Raw genomic sequence first — 17,016 nt, 5'->3', positions numbered from 1 at the left:
AACATTATACCCTGTATCCTTCTACCCAACACTAAGTTTTTTTTTTTTTTTAAAGAAAAGGGCCCCCCCCCCCTTTTTTTTTTAGCACAGCTTCTATTAGATTCTTATTTATTCATCGGGTATGGATTTATTCCTGCAGATTCTGTAGTATTCTCCCGTGATCAGGCGAGGTTTCTCTTTATATCTAGAATGCCATCAGCTGGTGCAGCAAGCCCACAGACTGTACTTCTGTTCCCTGATTCCATCTTCCAGGCCCCGCAGTCCTTCCTTAACCCCGAGGAAACTGTCCCAAACAGAATGCTGGCTTACAGTAGGGGCGTAGTGAGAAACCGAGGAGTACACAACGCCACCTTCTGAAAGAGGAATTTGCCTACTCAGGACATCGTGCCTCAGCCACCACCATTTTGACACGGAAGTCCGCTGTTGGTGAGGACAACAGAGTTAGGCCCTTTGTTCTCCAGAATGATGACAGTGCCCTGCCCAGCACACACTTTCTGCATTCTAAAGCCCGGGGCTTCGTATTCCACGGTGGATAACCGGGCTTCCTTCTTTGCAGGGTTTAGAATTCCCTGGTGGCCAGCGCTTCCCGGGCCTGGGGACGCGCCGAGGGAATGCGGCTTGCGCACCGCCTCCCCTCGTCCGCCCTGCAGCGGGCGTCCGGCAGCGGGGCAGCCGGGCCCGCGCCGGGCAGCCGAGGGGGAGGGCAGGCTCGCGCCCGCTGGGCCGCGCGGCGGGAACTCGAGGCCCCATTGGCCGCGCTGGAAGGCGCGGCGGGGACTCGTGCGCCAACGGTCCCGGGTCGCGGCGGGCCGGGCGCTGGCAGGAGGGGGCAGGGCGAAGCGAAGGCCGGGGGGGATCGAGAACGGGGTGGGAGAGCCAGGCTCGGCGGGGCGAGGCCGAGGCCCAGGCCCGGGCGGGGGCAATGGAGGAGGCGCTGCTTTCCACCCCCATCAACCCCAACAACTTCCCGGCCAAGCTGTGGCGGTTGGTGAACAGCCCCCGGTACCGCTCGATCCGCTGGGACGGCCGCGGCGAGGGGCTGCTCATCGACCAGCCGCTCTTCGAGGCCGAGCTGCTCAGCCCGCCGGGGCCAGGGGCCGGCGGCGGTGGTGGTGGTGGCGGCGGCGGCGGCGGCGGTGGCCTTGGTGTTGGGGCTGCCGGGGCCGAGCCCGAGCTCTTCAAAACCACCAACTTCACCAGCTTCATCCGCCAGCTCAACCTCTACGGCTTCCGCAAGGTGGTGCTGGGCGGCCCCGGCACCACGGGACCCGGGCCGGGGCCGGGCGGCGGCGGGCCGGCGGGCGACGGGCCACTCCACCACTTCCACAGCCCGCACTTCCGCCGCGACCAGCCGCAGCTGCTGGTGCACCTGAAAAGGCTCACCAGCGCCAACAAGGCCAAGCTGGCGGCCGGCCTGGAGGTGCCTTGCCGCCCGCCCAACCGCTTCCAGAGGCTCCTCATCACCTCGGCCTCGGCCTCCGCCTCCTCCTCGGCCTCCACCTCCCCGCTGCAGCAGCAGGAGCCGCCGCCGCCGCCGCCGCCACAGTCCGCGGGGCCCCGGCCCGAGCCACACGGTGAGTCTGGGCCTCCTCGACTCTCGCCTCCCGGGCCACATAGGCGGCGGGGAGCAACGGCCACTGCAGAGGGCTGCTTCCGCAAGTCCTGTCCTGGAGGTGTTCGAAAGGCGCCAGGGAGCCCCCTTTCCGCCTTGTGCCCGAGACTGTGGCTCAGGTCCGGCCCCCTACCCCGACCCTGGCTTCTCCCCAGAGAGGGCCACAGGACCTCCTGGACCTCCTCTGCAAAGAGCCCTTAAGCGTTTCACCCCTCGTATGCCCACGGGGGCTTGAAAGCCCAAGGATTTCTTCCAAACCCCCACAGCCCTGTGCCTTCCCGAGGCTGCCTTGGTTGGAGCCCCCGGTGTGGAAGCAGCCCGCCAGGCTCTCCTTGGCTCCTGCGGGAAGCAGGCAGAGGCACTCCACAGGTCGAGGGGGAAAAGGAACGGAGCCCCAGCCGAGAAAACACAGGATACTTCCCACTGAGAGAAGTGTGGGAAAGGCACTCTGAGGGGAAGTTCGCCTGTGAAGAGACATGCCATCTTGCACCTGCTACCTCGTCTTAGCGACCTGGGAAAGAAGGGTTAAGTTATGCCAAGATTCCAAGTGAGCTGTGGAATGGTAGACACTACTTACCTATCCTAAGAGCAGAAATATAACATAACAATGGGTGGTGGTTTGCAAGGTTCCCCGGCTATGTAGAATGACGGCAAAGCATTTCTTTGGTTTGCAGCTGGTTAGAGCTTGATGCTTTAAAGTGTTAACGGTTAGACGCAGGAAAAGTAAAAATGGTTTTCTTTACAGCTGTCAGGTTTTAGTTAAAAATTTTAGAAAGCTCACATTTACAGTAAGCCTTTGGGTTTTTCACCATTGGCTACAGTCTCAATATTCAGAAAAAAAAATGAACTCTGTATGTCTAGGAAACTTCAGGCACTCATTGTGATGGTGAATTATTGTATAGACTTGATTTCCAGGAAGGTGAGTGGGGGGTGATACACCCTTTCTCTGTTTAAAGGACCCCTGATAAGAAGTGGGCTGCCAAGGAAACAACAGACTTTATAAGAATTCATTCTTCACCTTCAACTGGGAGAGTAGCAGGCACGTTTTCAGCATGCTAGCAGGTTTAATATAAAGAAGTCTTGGTTGTTTTAGAGTTATGGAGAAAAATTTAAAGATACAAGTAAAATAACACCATGTTCAATTTAACCTAGGCCTGGGTCTATGAATGACACAGTCCTTTGTTTATTTGGGGAATTTACAAGATAAGGGACTAGGCTGTGTGTCTGTAGTGTTTAGACGATAAGGCTCTAGGTCAGAGTTCTAGCTAAGTTCTAAGTTGGAAAGATAGCAGTGGCACAGGAATGTTCTTAAAGGAATTCTAAAAGAATATTAAGCTGCTTCCATGTGATGGCCATTGGCTTTGGTGGGAAATGCAATCGAGACAATTCCGTAGAAGACATTTGGTATGTGTATATATATATATATACACACACATATACATTTGGTATGTATATATGTGTGTATATATATATATATTTCAGATTATGTTTTTGGTGGGCTTAAGGAGAAAAGACTGAAAAACATGTTACTGGGAGAAATAGGATAAACACCTTTTTTAAAAAAAATGTATTTATTTGAAAGAGTCACAGAGAGAGGGATGACCGTGAGAGAAAGGGAGGTCTTTCATCCTCTGATTTACTCCCTAGATGGCCGCAAATGGCTGGGGCTCGGCCAGGCTGAACCCAGGAGCCAGGAGCTCCCTCCACGTCTCCCACGTGGGCTGTCTTAAGCTGGTTTTCCTAGGCCATTAGCAAGGAGCAGCCAGGACATGAACTGGCTCCCATATGGGATGCCAGCGTCTCAGGTAGTGGCTGTACCCCATACACCACAGTGCTGGCCCCAGGATAGCCACTTAATGCAAAGGACCACACATACATACACACATAAGAAACGACTCTTGCTCATTTTTTTCTTTTCACTAATCTTTTGCCTTCACCTGTCTTCAACCCAGTTGTATTCTAAGGATAAGGTCCATCTAGTTGAAGAGACACAAGGACCATCTAGAATCCTAATTCACTTACGTGTCAACTGGTCAGCATTTTGTTGACCAATTGTTGAAAAAAGTATCAATTCGTAGTTTTGTAGTATAGATAATATGTCAGCCCATATATACCTTGGTTATTGTTCTCATGCATTTCCTTTTTGTTTTTAAATGCTGTTCTGCCTGTTGGTGTGTGCAGGTGTGTCAGGTGTGCATTGCCTAGACTACAGGTGTGGTTCACTAGAGAACTGTGTTACTGGCTCAGTGGAATGTAATTCTGTTGTCACTTCAAGAATACTGGCACAGCTTTGTTCTCATTCCAGGTTCTACGTCTGGCTGCACTCACTGCTGCTGCTCAGTTTTGTTTTGTTTTCTGTGTGCTACTTCAACTTAGGGTCTGAATACTTTTTATCTCTTTGACTATAGAATCCTCTGTTTTAGGACCTGGTTCTTTTATTTAAAGAGCCAATTGTCCTGTTCACCTTTCGAGAATATACTTGATAAGAAATATGAAGATCACATATCCCCCACCCTTTTTGTTTATACACTTTTGTTATTTTGTTTTCAAAGGCAGTTTATTTTAAGGAATTTTTTTAAAAGGGAACTAAACTAAGTAACAAGTCTGAGAAACAGATAATCTGTCTTTGCCTGGGAATACCAAGCTCTCAAGAGACACATTTTGAGATTCTTTCCTGGCCATTGAGCCCTTCAGATTCCCTTCCATAAAAGGAATCAAATCTTTAAGAACAGAAATCCATCCTGCACTACAGTTCCAGAATTCTAAATTCAAAGTTTGCCAGATATGTCTATTTTTTTTAAGATTATTTATTTGAAAGGCAGAATTACAGAGAGGCAGAGGAAGAAAGAGAGAGAGAGATCTTCCATCTGCTGGTTCGCTCCCCAAATGGCCGCAACAGCCCACGCAGGTGCAGGGGCCCAAGCACTTGGGCCATTCTCTGCTGCTTTCCCAGGCCCTAGTTGAAAGCTGGATCATAAGTGGAGCAGCTGGGTCTTGAACTGGCGCACATATGGGATGGCGGCACTGCAGGCAGTGCTTTACCTGCTATGCCACAGCACCGGCCCCGCCAAATATGTCTTAAGGATATTCTGAAGATATATATTCTGATTCTATGTGAAGTTGATCAAAATAGAGCCCTATGAGTGACCCTTACCAGAAGAATAAAGAAGAGCTGAAAGTGTTTTCATTTTTTTTAAACAAACTGAAACACCTTTCTGATAATGCTCTTAAGTTAGTAGCATCTAAAGCAGATGATACGTCATCACACACAATTTATTATGATAAAAGTAGAATTTATATTTTAATTCAGATAGAAGCCAGAATTTGAAAAATCAAGGTAGAGAATTCTTTAGCTTTGTCAGTTATTGACAGCCTGAAAATTCATCGACAGCTTGCCCCTTAAGAAGGCAGAAGGAGGACGGTGAGTTATTGTATACTGTAGTCAGTATGTCCTTTTGGCATGTGAAACATTCAAGGAGAAATCAAGTAGTGAGTAGTTTTAGACACTCAGAAACACCTGATCTGAAGGGCTAAAAATGTTCCTTTAGAGAAACAGGACTGTCAGCGGAGAGTTCACAGTGTGTGTGCATGGGGAATTACTAGTTAAGTGTCAGAAAAACTATTTTTGCGCTTTAAGCAAAAACAAAAAATCATTAAGGTATCTGTCATTTGAATACATTCAGTCTTCTGAACTAGGATTTTTTTTTCCCTCATTAGATAAAGAACTCTTGATTTGTAATGCTCCAGAATTTGCATTTTTGTATATGTAGATGTAATTCTTTACATTTTTCATTAGTAGAAAATAGATTGAGAAGTATGTGACATGCTGAATAGGTTTACACTCTATTTGGAAAAGGAGATCTTTTGACTGCCGTCTTTCAATATGTAGGGGAATACTAGAGTAGCATACAAGTTAGGTTTTCTCCAATTTAATACAAAAACTCTCCTTAGGAATAAATTAGGCTAATTTTGTGTTCAGGAATTATAAGATAAGTTCAGCCTGCAACATTAGCATATATTTTTCCTTTCCTCATTAAATATTGTTACCATTTCTTTTCCTTTTCTCTGCACTTCTTATTACCTTTTGCCTTGTAAAATAAGAGAAAGCAAATAGCAGAATCTTTGGGCCTGGATATATAGATTTTTAATAAGTTTTCCAGGTGGTTCTAATGTAATCCAGTGTTTTGAGAGCTGCTGGTATTTGGGAAGGGACATTACTAGAAATAGTCTGAATAAAAAATGACAATGGAAAATGTTGATTTAAGGGATGAAGAAATCAAGGTTAAACTTCTCACACCTGACTTTTTTTCTTTCTTTTTTTAAAGATTTATTTATTTGTTTGAAAGGCAGAGTTTCAGAGAAGCAGAGGCAAAGAAAGTGTTCCATCTGCTGGTTCACTCCCCAAATGGCCCCAGTGGCTGGAGCTGGGCCAGTCTGAAGCCAGGAGCCAGGAGCTTCTTCTGGGTCTCCCATGTAGGTGCAGGGACCCAAGTGCTTGAGCCATCTTCTACTGCTTTCGCAGGCCATAGCAGGGAGCTAGATCAGAAGTGGAGCAGCTAGGTCTCAAACTGGTATCTGTATGGAATGGCGGCACTACAGACCACAGTGCCAGCCCCTATATTATAATTCTTGTTGTTCTCTGTATCTATGGATACAGAGCTTATTTTCATGCCTATTTTTAAGGTTCCTAAATGGTTTGAAAGTCTGAATGGAAAATTACTAGAGAGAATTTACACACTGAAACAATCTGAATCAGTTAATAAAGGTAAAAGGTAAGATGGCTGAATCATCTTTTAAGGCTTTTAACATTGAATATTTGATTTAATGTTAGAGTTTGGACACTTTACCTCTTCTTTTTTCGAGATTTATTTTGGTACTGGCACTGTGGCTCAGCAGGTTGACCTGCAGCCTGCAGTGCCAGCATCCCCTAACGGCACCAGTTGGAGTCCCGGCTACTCTACTTCCAATCCAGCTCCTTGCTAATGCTCTGGGAAAACAGCAGAGGATGGCCAAGTGCTTCAGCCCCTGCACCCATATGGGAGACCCAGAAGAAGCTTCTGGCTCCAGACTTCAGCCTGGCCCAACCCTGTCCTGCGGCCATCTGGAGAGTGAACCAACAGATGGACAATCTCTCTCTGTGTCTCCTCTCTGTTTTTCAAATATATATATATATATAAAGATTTATTTCATTTATTTTCTTTTTTTTCAAACTTATTTTGATTCTTAGAAATACATGAAGTTTGAAAGTACTTTTTTTTTTTTTAATTTTTATTAGACAGAGAGAAAGGTCTTCCTTCCGTTGGTTCACTCCCCTACTGTCCGCTACTGCTGGCGCTGTGCCAATCCGAAGCCAGGGGCCAGGTGCTTCCTCCCGGTCTCCCATGCGGGTGCAGGGACCCAAGCACTTGGGCCATCCTCCGCTGCCCTCCCGGGCCACAGCAGAGAGCTGGACTGGAAGAGGAGCAACTGGGACTAGTACCCGGCACCCCAGCTGGGACTAGAACCCGGGGTGCCGGCGCCGCAGGCGAAGGATTAGCCAAGTGAGCCATGGCGCCAACCTATTTCATTTATTTTCAAAGAGTTACAGAGAGAGAGAGACAGACAGACAGAGAGGTCTTCCATCTACTGGTTGACTCCCTAGATGATTGCAGTGGGACATGAACCATTGCCATATGGGATGCTGGCATCACAGGCATTGGCTTTACCTGCTACACTACAACATTGGCTGCCCACTTTATCTCTTGACAGCCATGTTGAGAATCAAACAAAAGTTTAGGTGATAATTATTTCAGCATTATATGTGAATCTCATATTCTGGATTCTAAACTTTAAAAAATGATTTTAAAAAAGAATATAAAATGACCTATAGGTGAAAAATAGATTTTGTAGTCTTTGGTTTTAATTTTAATATGTCTGATGGTATAATGTATAATCAGTAAATGCACTTTCTTCTTTTATGCAGGACCAGTGGCTGTAGGACAGTTTCACCGGTCATTCCGGCGAGATAGTTTGTCTCCTTACTCCTACGTGACAACTTCATCCCACAACCACAGTACTTTCCCTCTGAAAGGTTTAGATCGGACCCCGATTCCTCCTAGAACTTGGCAGAACTCCCTTGGAATGCACCCTGGACAAGTGGAGACATCTCCTACTTTTTCAGATAAAGGGGTTCCATTCCCTGTACTGCAGAGATTTCCAACTGAGGTTACCTACACACTGCAGCCCAGCACCACGTCTGTACACGTTCAACAAGGTCCTCAAACGATGGTCAGCTCCTCCCAAAAATACAGTAGCTACACACCCTCTGCGCAGTACTCCCAAGCCTACTATCCAACAGGTATGAGACATTTGAGTTCACTGGCTTCTGTTAAGGTGGTTTATAATGAGCATTTACATTTTTAAATGCCTTTTAATCTCTGTGCTTAAACCAGATAGTAGGAATATGCTGCTAAGAAATATCAAAGATTTTTAGCAAAATGTAAACAGCATATATTGTATTCTTAAGGATTGTGAAAATTCTTTTGGCACATGAAAGTGTATGTCTTTAGTGAAACTTGTATCCTCAAAATGTTTCCTAGTTTTGAAAATAATACTTAATAACCTGGAACCTTACTTTAACTTGCCTTTGATGCAGTGTTTTGTTTTTCAAGAAATACTTATATGTATTATATAGTTTACATTTTTTAATTTTACAGTGAGATTATCTCACAGTGAAATCATTCTAGTATCTCAGAAATGATGTTTAATTAGGAAGCATGCTCAGGAAATTAAATTAAGTTCTTTAATAATGTGAATGTTGGGTGGGCATTTGTCCTAGCGGTTAAGACTATTTAAGACACTGATGACCCACATTGGAGTGCCTGGGTTTGATACTCAGCTCCGCTCCTAATTCCAGCTTCCTGTCAATGCAGAACCTGGGAGGCAACAGTGATGGCTCAAGTGGTTGGGTTCCTGCCACCAACATGGGAGACCTAGATTGAGGTTCTAGCTTGGGCCCCCAGCTCAGGTTTGTTGCAGGCATTTGGGGATTGAATCAGTGGATGAGAACTCTCTGTCTCTCAAATAAATAAAAACAAAACAAAACACAAAAAGTGGGGTCCCTGCAATGTTAATCCTAATGTTAATCTGGCTAAAAAACTTGGAGTAGCCAAGAAGAGAACCTTACAAGGCACCTGACCTGGAGTTCAACCAAGGACATTGAGAACAAACTGGTGTATCCCAAGCCACTGATTGAAATTGGGAATCCTTATGATAGTGACCATCTATTTTGCTTCATGGAAAAAATTTATCTTTTTCTGATATCTTTTTGCAAGATAATAGTCTTTTCATTTTTGTTCAAAAGTATTTTCTATTTTACAGAAGCACGTAGCAGTGGTATCTATTTCATCATGTAGAGTGCTTTACACGGGGTGATGAAATAGGGCAGTAAAAACAAGACAAGGGTCAAAGCTTTCTAAAGATCAGAAAGAAAGAAGGAAGCATTCCTTTGCCTTGTGAATTGAGGCTGTAGGAGCACTGATTCTTCACAGTAGATCTGGAAGCAATCCTAGAGGTATTTCATTAGGTCATTTTCCCAGGCAGGACTAAACTAACTTTAAAATTAGTCAAAGGAATGTAATTTAGAAAAAGGAACTGAATAATTTGTTGCCATTTAAAAGTTGTAAATCTGGTAACAGTTCTATTTGTAATAGTACTCACTGTTCTGTAACTCCTAACATCTAACTATATGCTTTTGTTATTAGCTCATTGCGTTCTGCCTACAGGTAGCAAGGAGCCTTAAATTAATGATATTAAAATAATAAAACCAGAGTTTAAATTATATTGTATTCTGTAGATTTATAGAGTTGCTACTTTTTTGGTAGGTGGAGTTAAGAAAAGCTGGGAGAGGGACTTATGTGGAGTAGATGATTTAGCACTTTTAATCCTTTTACCTGTTTAAGAGTTAGAAAAACTTTTAACCGTCTAATGTAGAAAAATGGTTGAGGTCTAATGTTTTTCAATTTGCAACTACTTCTTTGAAGAACAAAAATCTGTGCTGTCATTTAAAAATAGAAGATGACTAATTTCATCTTCATAACTTACATATCTAAATAAGAGTCAAATTTTTATCACTGGGGAGTTTAATCCATTATTTTAATAAACAAATTGAGTGTTGCTATCTAAATTATTATTTTGGCTGCATTCCATGTATGCTTAGAATATATGTATGTACCCAGCCTATCTCTTCCTCACACTGGCTTTACGTTTCATAACCACACCAGCTAATTCCTCTACATCTCCTTTCACCTGTAAATGTTTCTCTTTGCTTTCCACAAACTACTAAGGACTCAGAGCTTCTGGGAGGTTGAAATTTGAAAGAAGCCTGTAGCCAGGAGATGTAGAAATGTGCTCTGACTTTCCAATCTGGAATTTGGAAGGCATTTTCCTCTGGAAATATTAGATATGGTGACTGGTTCTATATTACTGTTAGTCTTGTGATTAAGATATAAATGGTTATGGTCTGGTTTAGGAACTAAACCAACCTATATGATGTAGTTTCTATGGGAAAATGTATTGCAAGTTCCAAGGAATCCTCATGGAAACTTCTAATTCTGAATTTTTATGAGAACCACTTATATATTTTTTAAGATAAAACACTGCAAAGAATTAATGTGATTCATTCATTGTATAAATTATATTTGTTAAATTATTGTTTTGGATATATTATTTAAAAATTACTTTATTTAGCTTGGATGTAAACTTAAAAATTGAAAATTAACTCCAAGGGTTCTAGGAAAGATGCATTTAAAAAAAAAAAAAAAAAAGAACAAGTAGGAGCTGGAGTTTAGCCAACTGTGTCTCAGATCAAAGTACTTGGGCTTGATTCCTGGCTCTGGCTCCTTGCTCCAGCTTCCTGCTAATGCAGACCCTCAGAGGCAGCAATGATGGATGGCTCGAGTGACTGGATTCCTGCTACCCACATAAGAGATCCAGATTGAGTTCTTGGCTCCCCATTCCCAGCCTTGCCAGCATTTGGTGAATGAACCGATGGATGGGAGCATGCACTCTCCCTCTGTCTTTATGCTTCTCAAATAAATAAATAAAAAGATGGCTGCTTCTGTTTTGATAGTATATAGCACATGTAAAATAGAATCTTGTGTTATCTGAATTTTTCTTAAGAGACTAAGAAAACTCATGAAAACTTTTAATACACAGAGTAGTTCTTGGGTGTAATATAGGCAAAACTGCTTTGAACTTTATGAGCTACTATATAAATAAAAAGGCTTGTTGAATATAAAGACCTCCTATGAAAAAGAAAAGAAACAAAAGTAGTGAGCAATTTAACTGATATTTGGTGGGTAGCATTTTATGAAGAGCACAACAGACTTTCCCAGAGTTAAATAGACTATTGTTCTCAGAGGCAAGATAATAATCACTTCCAAGTTCAGCTAAGTCATAACAAAAGGGAGTAATTTTGAAATAATGGTCATTCTTGAGTCCTTTGAAAATGAACTATAGACTTGAGGCTTGAATCAGATTTTAATAAGAAACAACATTCAACTTTCATTCAGAAATTAGTTGTATTAAAAAAAACCTTGAATCTTGTCTTGAAAGAGTATAACCAGGCCGGCGCCGCGGCTCACTAGGCTAATCCTCCGCCTAGCGGCGCCGGCACACCGGGTTCTAGTCCCGGTTGGGGCGCCGGATTCTGTCCCGGTTGCCCCTCTTCCAGGCCAGCTCTCTGCTGTGGCCAGGGAGTGCAGTGGAGGATGGCCCAGGTGCTTGGGCCCTGCACCCCATGGGAGACCAGGAGAAGCACCTGGCTCCTGCCATCGGATCAGCGCGGTGCGCTGGCTGCAGCGCGCCAGCCGTGGCAGCCATTGGAGGGTGAACCAATGGCAAAGGAAGACCTTTCTCTCTGTCTCTCTCTCTCACTGTCCACTCTGCCTGTCAAAAAATTAAAAAAAAAAAAAAAAAAAGAGTATAACCAGGAAAATTTGAACTTTGTAATATTTCATCAGTTACTAATATCAATAGTAAAACCAAACACTGGGAATAAAAGTTTGCTGTCAGATTCATAAAATGAGTCATTGGAACAATTTTTTTAAAAATTAATTTATTTGAAAGGCAGAGAAAGAGACATGGAGAGGTCTTCCATTTGCTAGTTGATTCCCTAATGTCTGCAACAGTTGGTGTTGGGACAGGCCAAAGCCAGGAGCCCAGAACTAAATCTAGGTATCCAACTACTCATGCCATCACCTTCTGCCTCCCAGGGTACACTTTAATGGAAGCTGGAATCAGGAACACAGATGGGACTCGCAATGATGGTACACATTTTTTCCATTCTTAGCACACTTTCACAGATAAAATGTGCTAGGTCTAGTACTAGTTGAGTCTCTTTAGTATCATCCTATCTAGAATTCAGTGTTTTTTTCCCTGATGTTATTTTCACAGTGTGCTATAATAATTTAAATTCCCCCTTGTGCAAAAGACTCTCTGACTCTATTTTAGATCTTTTTTAAAAATTTTATTCATTCTCTGCACCGGTGCTGCAACATAGAGGGTGAAACCACCGCCTGCAGTGCTGGCATCCCTCATGGGTGCCGGTTCTAGTCCTGGCTGCTCCACTTCCAATCCAGCTCTCTGCTATGGCCTAGGAAGGCAGTGAAAGATGGCCCAAGTCCTTTGGCCCCTGCACCTGTGTGGGAGACCCGGAAGAAGCTCCAGGCTCCTGGCTGTGGATTGGCCCAGCTCCAGCCGTTGTAGCCATTTGGGGAGTGAACCAGTAGATGGAAGACCTTTCTCTCTCTTTCTGCCTCTGCCTCTCTGTAACTCTGCCTTTCAAATAAATAAATAAATCTTTAAAAAAAATTTTACTCATTCTCCACTACATGTTTGCGTTTTTAAAAATTATTTTTATTCGAAAGGTAGAGAAAGAAAGAGAGAGGGAGATGTCCCATCTGCTGGTTCACTCCCTAAATGCCTGTAACAGTTTTGCTGGGCTAGGTTGAAACCAAGATCCCAAGCTCAATTGGGACTTCCACATGGATGGTAGGGACCCAAGTATTTGAACCATTACCTGCTGCCTCCCAGGATGCACATTAGTAGGAAGCTGGATCAGAAATGGAGCCAAAATGTGAAGCCAGGCATCCAAGTGACATCTCAATTACTGTGCCAAGCACCTTGCCTCTCTGCTGTGTGTGTGAACATATATGAATGTATCTTTGTTTATATATTCATATTTATATATAGAGTCCTGTTTTGAGGAATTGTTTTCATGGGGCATTATAATGCTAAATTGATTCAAAATAGCATTACCCTTTAAGGTCAGAGCAGTGATTAACAAATTTTAACTGCCCTTTATCTCTTATTTAACAAAAAAAAAAGGGAAGGAGAGAGAGAGAGAGGGGAGAGAAGAGAGAAAGGGGAGGGGGAGGAGGGAAAGAAGAGAGAGAGAGGGAGAAGGAGAGAGGGAGAGAGGGGAGAACGCGAGCAGATCGATCTTCCATCTGCTGTTCACTCCACAAGTGACTGCATCTGCCGGGGCTGGACAAGGCTGAAGCCAGGAGTTACGAACTTCTTCCGGTCTCCCATATGGGTGCAGGGACCCAAGGACTTGGGCCAACCTCTGCTGCTTTCCCAGGCACGTGAGCAGGGATCTGGATTGGAAATAGAGCTGCTGGGACTTGAACTGGTGCCCATATGGTATGCCGGCACTGCAAGCAGTGGCCTAATCTGCTATGCCGCAGGAATCACTACGATTGGGCATTGTTCTGAGTATTTTCCAAATGATTAAATGACAGTTTAATCATCACAACAACCTTTTCAGATAGGTAGTATAATTATTCTCATTTCATAGGTAAGGAAATTTAGGCACAACTGGTGAGAGGCAAGCTGGGAAACAAATCGAAGCAATCTAATTTGAGTCAGTGCTCTGCTGCCTGCCTCTCATCAAGAGGATCTTTTGCTTTTGGCCTTTTTGTTTTCTTTTTTGTAAAGGGAGTGTTTTTTGGTGTTTCTCTTCCCCAGAGTTAGCTATTCCTAGATAGGATAGACAACAGAGATTGTCTTTGCTACTGGTAGCATTGGGACTGCTTTGGTTTATTGATTGACTCTGTCCAAGGAGAGAGAACATATTCTAGCTGCTAGAGTTGAAAGTCCAATTTGGGAGCTCAGGGGTAGGGGGCTGCCTCTAGTTCATTTCTCTATCCCCTTACATTAAGCACAGTGCTTGACTATTATGGACCCTTAATAAACAATTTATTAAAAAGAATAAACTAGTTCTAATCCCAGCTTTTCAGTTTTTCAACTGATGTGACTTTCAGTGAATTATTTCACATCACTCAATCTCAATTTGCCTTTCTGTATAGTGTCCATATAGTTTGGGTCAGGAACTAGATGAATCAATGTTTTAATATAAGTTTGCAAGTTTACATGTAATGGATAAGGTTGTACGGATATGTACTATTTACATGTAAATACTATTACATTTATGTAAAGGATAAGGTGTTTGTAGAAGCTGTCTTTTTTTTGTTGTTTTTGAAGATTTATTTTATTTATTTGAAAGACAGTACTACAGAGAGAGGTAGAGACAGAGAGAGAGGTCTTCCATCCACTGGTTTACTCCCCAGATGGCTGCAACAGCCAGAGCTGCGCCAATCCGAAGCCAGGAGCCAGGAGCCTCCTCTGGGTCTCTCACGTGGGTGCAGGGGCCCAAGGACTTGGGCCATCCTCCACCGCTTTCCCAGGCCACAGCAGAGAGCCGGACTGGAAGAAGAGCAGCTGAGATTTGAACCGGTGCCCATATGGGATGCCAGTGCCTCAGGCCAGGGCTTTAACCTACTGTGCCACAGCGCTGGCCCCTAAAAGCTGTCTTTTAAATAACCTGGGGCAGCATTTGACCTAGCAGTTAAGATTTTGCTTGCGATGCCCACATCCTATATTAGAATGCCTGGGTTTGTGTCCTAGCTCAGCTCCACACCCAGTTCCAGCTTCTTGCTAATGCATACCCTAGGAGTGGTAGGTCATGGTGCAAGTAGTTGGGTCCCTGCCACCTGTGTGAGAGACCTGGTTAAATTCCTGACTCCTGGCTTCAGCCATTGCAGGCATTTAGGAAGTGAACCAGCAAATGGAAGATCTGCCTCTCTCTCTCTCTCTCTCTCTCTCTCTGCCTTTCAAATAAAATAATAAATAAAAATGTTTTAAATGAACCTAGATATTAATACATTAGTGGCCAAGTTACAATAACACATACTTTTCCCCAAGGAATACATAATATTTTACATTTTTATTGAAAAATGTATATCACTTCATTTGTAACTTTTTCTGAATTGGCCCTTGGCAAAAAGATTTGCTATTATTGTTTTAAGGTACATTTAATTTCTAAGAGTTTGGCCTTTATGAGTCTAATCCAACAAAATGTACACAAATATAGATAATGGACTTCTAAGAGCTGTTTGGTACTGTTACTCATGTGGTCAGGTAACCAATGTTAGTTCCTCTGCAAAAAACCTGATTTTGTGTTCAAGAGGGACAAGGCACCAGGAAGCTCTCTTTACCTGCTTAAAGAAACTAAAAGCAAAAGCACAATCACATTTGCCTCTCTTTTCCTTGTGGTAAATACATATAAAGTATACCATTTTAACTTTTTTTTTTTTAAGTGGCCTGTTCTGTGGTATTAGGTCCATTCATCACCACCATCACCCATCTCTGGAACTTTGCATCCTCCTCAACTGAAACTCTGTACACATTAAACACTAACTCTGCATTCTCTCCTCTCTTGGCCCCTGAAAACCACATTCTATGTGGTCTCTAAGAATTTGACTACTCCAGAATACTTCATATAAGTGGAACCATGCAGTAGTCAATACATAAATTTACATTTTAACCACTTAAATGTACACTTCATTGGTACTAATTACATTCACAATATTGTACAACTATCACCACTGTTTCCAAAACTTTTCATCACCCAAATGAAACTTGTTCCCATTAAGCAATTGCTTCCCATCCCCCCTTTGTCCTAGCCCCTGGTAACCTCTAAGTTTTCTGTCTCTGTGAATTTGACTACTCCAGGAACCTCACAGAAGAGGGATCATGTGGTACTCATCCTTTAGAGACTGGCTGATTTCACTTAGTGTATTGTCAGATTCATCCATGTTGTGCTGTGTCAAAATTTCATTCCTTTTTAAAGACTGAGTAATATTTTATCCTATGTATATCCCACTTTTTTTAATCCATTCACCTGTTCAGATGGACACTGGATTGTTTGCACCTTTGGAAAGTTGTGCACATAGCTACTATGACCATGGGCACACAAATATCTTTTCAAATGTGTGCTTTCACTTCTTTTGGGCATACAGATGCTCCTTAATTTGTGGTTGAGTTTTATATTAATAAATCCATCTTAAGTTGAAAATGTCACAAGTGGAAAATTCATTCAATGCACCCAACTTACTGAACAACCTAACTTAGCCCCACAGTGCACTGTAGAGCGTTGATTGTTTCCTCTCCTGACCACAGGGCTTTCTGGGAGCTGTGGTCACTGCTCTCTGCCCAGTATCATGAAAATGTTCTGCTGCATGTCATTAACCAGGGAAAGACCCAAATTCAGAATTAGAAGTATTTTCAAAACATTTATTTATAAAAATATATTTATTGTACCTAATATTTATTATATTTATTCACAAATAAGTAAGTTTATTTGAAAGGCAGAATGTCAGAGAAAGAGAATATCTCCCAGGGCTGGGCCAGCTCAAAATGACATCCTGGTCTCCCACATGGGTGGCAGAAGCCCAAGCACTTGGACTGTGCTCTGCTGCTTTCTCAGGCACACTCGCAAGGAGCTGGGTCAAAAGCAGAGCAGCTGGGGCTTGACCTGACACTTTGGTGTAGGATGCCAGTGTCCCAGGCGCTGACTTAACCTTCTGTGCTAAAATACTACCCCTGGAAGTATGGTCTCTAATGAATGCATATTGCTTTCATGCCAACATAAGGTCAAAAAGTAGTAAACTGAACTGTTATAAGTTGGCAATTGCCTGTATACCCAGACGTTTTCTTTACCTCTCCATAAATAAGGAGATGCTGGGGTTCTTGTTGCTATAGTAACCTACCTTGAAATTAAGTTACTATTATATTTTCTCACTGTTGACTCTGTACTATTCTGTAGTAGTTTCTAATCTAAAATATTTGAATTACCTCCATAAGATAAAATATGTGAACTTATTTGCCTTACCTTTGATCATTTTTAGCAATTCTGGCTATTTTATTACTTAGAAAAATTTTAAAGTGTCATAAATTCTTATATTTATAACACAAATGGGAATTCTGTTAGTTTATTGTTTTTCCATCTTCATGCAATGTAATATAATGCCTTGAGTGAATATTGCCTTCAGGAAGACACTGAAGATCTTTATGTAGATGTA

At 43.0% G+C, this 17,016-nt stretch overlaps 1 protein-coding gene across 6 annotated transcripts in view; it reads left to right on the top strand.

The window, feature by feature from the left end:
* The first annotated feature begins 860 nt into the window (after positions 1-860).
* HSF5 (heat shock transcription factor 5) overlaps positions 861-17,016 on the top strand; it is a 54,991-nt gene continuing 38,835 nt past the window's right edge. For 3 of the 6 annotated variants that reach the window (XR_016223786.1, XR_016223787.1, XM_089317235.1), the window contains exons 1-2: positions 864-1,574; positions 7,575-7,949. Coding sequence is in view for 4 of the 6 variants with exons in the window: in XM_089317235.1 (XP_089173361.1) it covers positions 923-1,574; positions 7,575-7,949 (1,027 nt within the window). In the remaining 2 variants the exon portion in view is untranslated. Of the gene's footprint in view, positions 1,575-7,574; positions 7,950-17,016 lie in introns of all 6 variants that reach the window. The other 3 variants (XM_051824784.3, XM_089317233.1, XM_089317234.1) reach the window with 2 other exon arrangements.

The sequence above is a fragment of the Oryctolagus cuniculus genome, chromosome 17 (genome assembly GCF_051225735.1).
Source record: "Oryctolagus cuniculus isolate XC-2025 breed Fujian yellow rabbit chromosome 17, ASM5122573v1, whole genome shotgun sequence".
In the NCBI taxonomy this organism is placed as follows: Eukaryota; Metazoa; Chordata; class Mammalia; order Lagomorpha; family Leporidae; genus Oryctolagus; species Oryctolagus cuniculus.
Note: the sequence above shows the minus strand (reverse complement) of the source record. Positions and strands in the feature narration are given on the sequence as shown.